At 35.9% G+C, this 7,504-nt stretch overlaps 1 protein-coding gene across 2 annotated transcripts; it reads left to right on the forward strand.

Moving 5' to 3' along the window:
- The first annotated feature begins 3,246 nt into the window (after positions 1-3,246).
- ccl25b (chemokine (C-C motif) ligand 25b) lies at positions 3,247-5,938 on the forward strand. Of its 2 annotated transcripts, none has more exons than XM_047374200.1 (5): positions 3,247-3,377; positions 3,752-3,852; positions 5,051-5,168; positions 5,310-5,421; positions 5,515-5,938. In XM_047374200.1, exons 2-5 carry the CDS (start codon positions 3,789-3,791, stop codon positions 5,521-5,523), a joined length of 303 nt encoding a protein of 100 aa, XP_047230156.1. In that variant the 5' UTR covers positions 3,247-3,377; positions 3,752-3,788; the 3' UTR covers positions 5,524-5,938. The 2 variants fall into 2 exon arrangements, with proteins under 2 accessions (XP_047230156.1, XP_047230157.1); XM_047374201.1 differs by having other exon boundaries at positions 3,322-3,377; positions 3,755-3,852.
- The last annotated feature ends 1,566 nt before the right edge of the window (positions 5,939-7,504 follow it).

Consider the following 7,504-nt stretch of genomic DNA (forward strand, 5'->3'; position numbering starts at 1 on the left):
AATCCATTTTTTTACATGCACCTTGCTTTATTCAGATTAGAAGCATTTTGACATGGGCAGAGTTGTCGGATTTCTCTAAACCAACCACAGAAGAAGAAGTTGTACCTTCGCCTGTGCTGTAAAAAAAAGAAAACAACAAATGCAGAGGTAGAGGCTGACATTTTTTCGGGAGTCCCACGGGTCACGGGATTCCCGCGGGAGACAGCATCAGTAAAGATCACGTGATTGGGACGGTACAGGATTAAAAAATGAACGGGAGCAGACGGGAGCGGGAGCTAACCAATAGGAAGGAAAATAAACTTGGATCAATTGTCTTTGGAAATGTAAAACTGAGACTTTGTTATAAACTAAGAAAAAAAACTTGGATCGACGCCGCCATTGTGTAGTTTTTTTCCAAGAAGCCTATACTATAATGTGAGTCAAACGAACTACACGACCCACAAGCCAACAGGGCTTCTGCTCGGTGTTTTCCACCTGCGTTCAGAATGGAGGGAACAAACCCAGGTGTAGAACTGGACGTGGTAAAATTGGATTTGTGACGTAAAGTCAGCAATAAGGACTTATCTATTAAACTCATAGAGCTGACAGGAAAGTCGCAAATATTACCGAACTTCAGGAGAGTTGAATGCAGTGCTGTTAACATGCAGTATGCTGCTTGTAAAACGTGTTTAGTTGTAATCAAGTTCACCAGTGATTAAAGGACACTTGTAAGGCAGATTCTGGATTAAATCAGTCCTGCATCTCTTCATTCATCAAACCAAAAGTACCATCATGTGTCAAGTCTCATCTGACCAGCAAAATTGCTGCATGTTGTGCACTAAAGATTTAAGAGGTAAGGTACGGAAGCCCGTGAGGGGACATGGGGAAATTTATTACTTTTGCGTCCCCACGCAATACTTTTGCGTTCGGCATTTTGGAACAGCAGCACAGATGATAAACTGCTCATAAAACAAACAGCACTCATATGTGATTGATATGGTTCATTTGTCATATGCAGGTTAACACGCAGCAAACAATGCGATAAAATGCTTAGGATAATTAGAACCGTTCAAATCACGATAAAAACAAAAACACGGCGTACAAAAAAAAGTACACATCATGCAGCAGTAATAAGGAAATAAAGTGTCACAGATGTGGTTTCGTGCAGTTTTATGGTCCAGAGTTCAGTAGTTTCTTTGACAGCTTGTGGATAAAAACTGTCTTTTAGTCTGATTGAAGATAATTTTATTTAAGGCCGATTTCAAAATAAAACTCAATAAATCTCAAAACGGATTTAGTGTTTGTTTCATTTTTGCAGTTATCTGGTTTGGAAACTATCCCACAAAGTATTGCGAAATAACGCAAAGACTATTGCGTGGGGGCACAAAAAAGAGAAAAATCCCCCCTTGTCCCCTCGCGGACTCCGTATAGAAATGCTTCATCAAGGGAAGATATTAAATAAATATGTTGTGAAATAGAAAAAAATTGAATGTACCATTAAATGTACAATTTATTTAATACATCATTAAATATTAAGTGTACCACTAATTACGTCATGTCGTCTTTAAAATTATACTTAATTATTCAGTGGCACATTTAATTGCATAATATTCCATTTCATGATATAATGGTACATTTATTGTTTCTAATGATGTATTAAATAAATAAATGGTACCTTTAATTTAATGTTACATTTCTTTCATGTTACATTTACTTCACTTATGGGACATTCACAACATTTATTTATTTAATGATGATTTTATTGTATTAATTTTGTCCAGTTTGACCCTCCATTCTTGATGCCTGTATAGGAGGTCATGTCAGAATTTGAATCAGATGTTCTGGAGCAGACACACATCTAAAACTAGCAGGGAAGGGGTCCCTGAGGACCAGGGCTGTGAACCATTGAGGTACAGTTTCTAAATTATGAAGGTAATGCCTTTTTGCCCTTTTGTTCAACAAGTACAGTTCTCTTACTAGGTGCATTTTTCTTTCGTTTCAGCAACTTGAAACATAAAAGTAATGTCATTGTTCAAAGGAAACAGTCACTTAATAAATAAGTAAAATACAACTATGTACATTTTGTTTATTCAACTAAGATAGACATGGTCTGTTTCCTTGTTTGATATTTTATTATTTCTTCATTATTATTCTTTTTACTTTAACTGGCCTTTACTACAGCTAAAAACAGGGACCTAACTGGTCCTTCAAAGAAAGAAATTGCCAAAAGACTAAATGAAGAAAACAAAAATGGGAGTGGCACAGGAGTGGGAGTCGTTCTGAATGGGAGCGGGATGGGAGTGGGAGTCAATTTACCAGGAGTGGGATGGGACAGGATTTTTTTCGTTATGCTGGCCTGGGATTGGGATGGGACAAGACATTTTTCTGTGGGAGCGGGATGGGACAGGAGAGAAAATCCACTCCCGTGTCACCCTCTAATGCAGAGGTGTGTTGGTTCTGAGTGTTCTGAGCATCCAGAATGGAGCCGACTCATGTTTTAAGAGTGGTTGAGGGGTTTTTGCTAATCATATTTAGGCCACAGGCTTAATGTGGCAACAGAACAGTTGTTTCCCTGCAATTGTGCATCTTGCCATTAAAAGTGGAAATGCATCGCATTGACACAGAGCACACATGCACAGTCTGCTCAGTTTGACAGGATCTGAATAAGTTTTCACATGCTGTTCGGACTGACAATCGACATAATTGGTAAATGAACTTATATAGCGCCTTTCCAGTCATACTGACTACTAAAAGCACTTTACACTAGAGCCACATTCACCCAGAAGCACTCACTAATGCGCACACATTCATACACCGATACTCAGATCGGTAGGCAAGTTAAGTCCCTTGCCCAAGGGCACATCATCATGTGGCAGGAGAAAGCTGGAATCAAACCCGAAACCCTCAGATTGCAAGACTCTTCATACTGAGCCACAGTCGCCTCCACCCCTGTCATTCAGAATAAAATTTCATTCCAATCAATTACTTGTCGGATATAAAAATTTGTTTTTTGATAAGAAACATTTGATGTAACAAAAAAACTGAGAAAATATGTAAGCATATGTCTATAAAGCATGACATAGTTGACTCAGTAATATCCTATGTATGTTGAGAAAATACAGACGAAATCAATGTTTCAGTTGTATGAGAGGTGTCTGGGTGGTATTGATGTGTATCTGTGTGTGGCAACATGCTTCATTGTCATGACATGACAATTTTTTAGGGGCACCCATGGAAAAGATCAAGTTGCACATCTACTGATGGCAGTCACTGGAGGAGGTGTGGTAAAGACTGAGCAAGGAAGAAGGCAGACTATAAGAGTTCACACTCAAAGCAAACTGAATCAGAGCAAAAGTGTTTTCTTTCGAGACATCGTGTGGACTGCTGAATGTGTGCACGTAAGTTTTTCCTCTGCTTCTCTTGCTTTTGCATTGCTTGGTTTTGTAAACATGTTTTCAAAACACTGAGTTCAATTATGTGCAACAGATAGGCAGTGAGTGGGAGATCTAGCAGTAAATTTTGATAATCTTGCTTGATTTCGGTAAACAACATTCAGTGTTCCAGAGAGGGAACAGCTGGACACAGCTGAATACCAGACAAATTAAATACGGTTCATCAGGGGTCGGAACATTTCATGCAGAGTAGGACAGATCTGGGAAGCTTTCAATGAAGAATAATTAGTCTGTGTATGACATTATTATGGGGAGGTGGTGAGAGACTTTGCATGCATGCTCAGCTCTTTTATCTTTCAATATTCTCTGTGTTTTTCCAGCAGACAAAAAGCAGCAACAGCAAGAACTGCAGCAACCATGAAGTTTCACACTCTTGTCATCCTTCTGCTTTTCACTTGCATGTACCTGAGTTTGGCACAAGGTGAGTGAATAACATTAGCCTTACATGAGGCTTATTGTTTCTGAATTAGATTTTTTTATTTCTTTCCTTCCAATTAAATCAATGTTATGCAGAGGTTTTCTGTTTTGACCATAAATTGAAACCATACAAGGCTTGTTTTTGCAGAAATGTAAACAGGCATGGAGAAATTGGAAGTTTTGGGTAAACAAAACTTCAAATCTTATTGTGCCGATTTTGCAAACCACGTTTCTTTAAAGAAGAAACCAGTGGCTGGAAAACAACTATCGCTTTTCAAAGAGAGTGCATAATTTTCTACAAAGGCTTTTACACCAAAGTTGTATCTGTTGGGACTTGTCAAATATAGATCACTATGACAGATGTGATGACAGATGTGATTAATTAAGAAGATAAAACTGGTTGCTTTGAACAACTGAAGCATTTGCTTTTCAAAATAACTTTACATTTAGATAAAAATCCGTTCTTGCATGCATCTCATACTTTGCGTCTTTTTTATTGACACTGTCAAAGCAGACCAACTAGCTTCACATCTGCCTCAAGTATTTGAATGTTTTAAAAAGGCTGTCATCTCATGGAAGCACTGACAGCAGGCAAAGGATTGACAAATATATTAGTTTATTAAATAATTATTATTTTATCATAAAAAAATCTATTGATGTTGATAATGTAGCTGCAGTCTTTAAACCTAGAGAATAATATTTGGTTCCATTTGTTGTCATATGAATCTTTTATTTGCAACAGCCATTGATTGGTTAAATAATTGGAAAGCTTTACTACACACAGAGAACATAAGAGCAAATTATGCATTGATGACTTTGCTAGATATTTACATAAACTCATCAGAATCTGTAGCCAGCTGGTAAGGACAGTGGAAATAAGTAGGTCAAGAGATTCATTGTTTAAACATACATTAACATCAGTAAACAATATTACATGCCTTATTTCTGGGTTTTAAAAAAAAATCAAACAACCCTTCTAAGTTTATAGAAAGGAACTGTGAGGGGGAACTTTCCTGGATGATATTGGCTTTGTGCCCCAGGATTTTCAAAACTCTAATGGTACCAAAACAACAAAGAGAGATTATAATGGTTTACTAACTGCTGAAGAAAAAAAGTGCATTTGTAGTCAGCTGCTAAAAAGTGGGCATGCCTTAAAAAAAGCCTTCACTTTTGTATCTTCCTTTATTTTTCACTTCTTACAGGCTCATACGATAACTGCTGCCTCGGCTATGTTGGAGAGATTGGAAAACGTGCAAAGAAGAACATTGAGACCTACAGGATACAAGAAACAGATGGTGATTGCAACATTAGAGCGGTTGTGTGAGTACCAAATGTTGTATCCTGCTCTTTACTGCCTCAGAGGTTTTTTACTCAGTTGTATTGTTAGAATTTGCAGCTGTCCAGCGGCAGATCAAAGCAGTAAAATCTGAATAAGGTATAAAATGTTTCTGCTGTGTGCAGGTTTATGATGAAAAGGAAACGCAATGGATCAATGTTAACTCTCTGTGCCAATCCTGGTGAAAACTGGGTGCAGGTGCTGATAAGCAATGTGGATAGAAAAATCAAGAAAAGGGTAAGAAAAACAACATAGACTCACAGTTATGTCCTACCAATGACCTGCAGATGATTTCACCCACTCATCTTTAAAAAACATGTGTCTCTGCAGGCTGCTTAAAGAAGAAACGCCAAAAAGCAGAGAGAAAATGGGCCGTTTCACCTCCCTGTCAGGCGTTGTTTATCATCTTTAATCACATGGATTGTGTTTCAGTTATTTTTATATTTCCTGTTGCTGAGAGAGAGTGTAAATCACATAAGCAGTCCTTTATAATTTTACTTATATGAGCCACTAATATGTTACTGTTCACTTCTCTGTGAAGTTTAGAGCCAGCTAAGAATGGGCTGCTCTTCGGCAGCTTAAAAATGTGAGTAAACATGTGTCTGTGACAAAAAAGAAACACCTTAGTGATAAGCTTATTTTCCTTTTTATATATACATTTATACAACAGACTTTCCTAATTTTATATCTGCAAACTCCAAAATGTACATTGTTTTTCCTTCATCAAATAAAAAATGTATAAAAACAAACAAAACAAAAATCTGGGTTCTTATATTAGTTTTTAATTTAATTAGAAAATAATAACACACATCAAGCTGTTTTAAATCAGTCCACCCTGACCTGATTTTGAGCCATTTGTTAGTACAAGTGTAAGAAAGTAAGAAAACGCAGCTTTCCTCCAGGGATCTGTTGCTTTGTTTGATTTGGCATCAGCATGAGCCACTAAGACTGCGTTATCCATCTGTCAGCTCAATAAAACAGGCCCTGTGCACAAAGCCCATTTGGCAAGTTAAAAGAGATCTTTGCAGGAGGTGAAGGTCTCCGATAAAATGTCTTTCTAATGAGGATAGTAACCATAATTATTAGTCTGCAGAAATATGCCTTGGTTAAAGCATCACATAAATTTAGAGGCACATTAGAATTAAAATAAATTTAAATATGTTGATAAATTATGAATTAAGATAATATGTATTCATTATGATTTATTAATGTATCAATAATCATTAAATTTTATTTATTAATCATTTTAACATTTATTAATAATTACGCTATCATAAAGATTACAATTATTAAGGTATACTTTAATTTAGTTACATAAAAGAATATTTCCCTACAAATTTGCATTGTCCTATATATTTTCTTTCACAAAAATTTATTTTAATGTAGCTTTAATTAGCTACTTTAAACCATATTAATATACATAATGGCATAATATACATAACAATCAGTACCATAATCAGTGTCATAATTGTTTAAAATGCTGTCTTAAGGATACACTCTTTCCTTGTCACTGAACAATCTTTATAAAAAATTGAAAAGTATATGTATATGTCTCAGACTGATAGGTATTCTTTTGTCATCAATTTTAAAAACTAAAGCTAATTTAAGGAATATAAGAAAAAACACCAGTAGCCAATAATTAACATAATCTGGAATTAGATAAAAGTCTACTTACAGTTATTTAATTATGAAAAAATAAACACAAAAACAAATAAAGATAAAAACAAAGTTGCTAAGCTATTTCTGATACTCTAGAAAATAGTACTAGAGCGAGAATGGAAAGTTTTGTGAAAGAAAAATTAAATGATCATCATGTTATTTATAATAACTAAAGGCCTTAATCTAACGTTTATATACAGTACTGTGCAAATGTTTTAGGCAGGTGTGAAAAATGCTGTTAACAAAGAATGCTTTCAAAAATGGAAGTAGTAATCATTTATTGTCATCAATCAACAAAATGTATGAACAATAGAGAAACCTAAATCAAATCAATATTTTGTGTGACCACTCTCTGCCTTCAAAACAGCATCAATTCTTCTAGGTAAACGTGCGCACAGTTTTTGAAGGAACTCGGCTGGTAGGTTGTTCCAAACATCTTGGAGAACTAACCACAGATCTCCTGAAGGTAGACTTTCTCACATCCTTCTGTCTCTTGTAATGTAATCCCAGACACACTCCATGATGTTGAGATCAGGGCTCTGTGGGGGCCATGCCATCACTTCCAATAATTCTTGTCCTTCTTAATAACTTTCGCTGTATGTTTGGGTTCGCTCACTTAGCATTTTGTAAATTGATAAAAATAAACAATCCTCATTTGTTT

This window comes from Girardinichthys multiradiatus, chromosome 9, assembly GCF_021462225.1.
Source record: "Girardinichthys multiradiatus isolate DD_20200921_A chromosome 9, DD_fGirMul_XY1, whole genome shotgun sequence".
Classification (NCBI taxonomy): Eukaryota; Metazoa; Chordata; class Actinopteri; order Cyprinodontiformes; family Goodeidae; genus Girardinichthys; species Girardinichthys multiradiatus.

Bases quoted from the DNA above. Each gene is read 5' to 3' on its own strand.
- ccl25b (XM_047374200.1), top strand. From the start codon at position 3,789: ATGAAGTTTCACACTCTTGTCATCCTTCTGCTTTTCACTTGCATGTAC. The intron at 3,853-5,050 runs GTGAGTGAATAA...CACTTCTTACAG, and splicing joins GTACCTGAGTTTGGCACAAG to GCTCATACGATAACTGCTGC. The intron at 5,169-5,309 runs GTGAGTACCAAA...TGCTGTGTGCAG, and splicing joins TGCAACATTAGAGCGGTTGT to GTTTATGATGAAAAGGAAAC.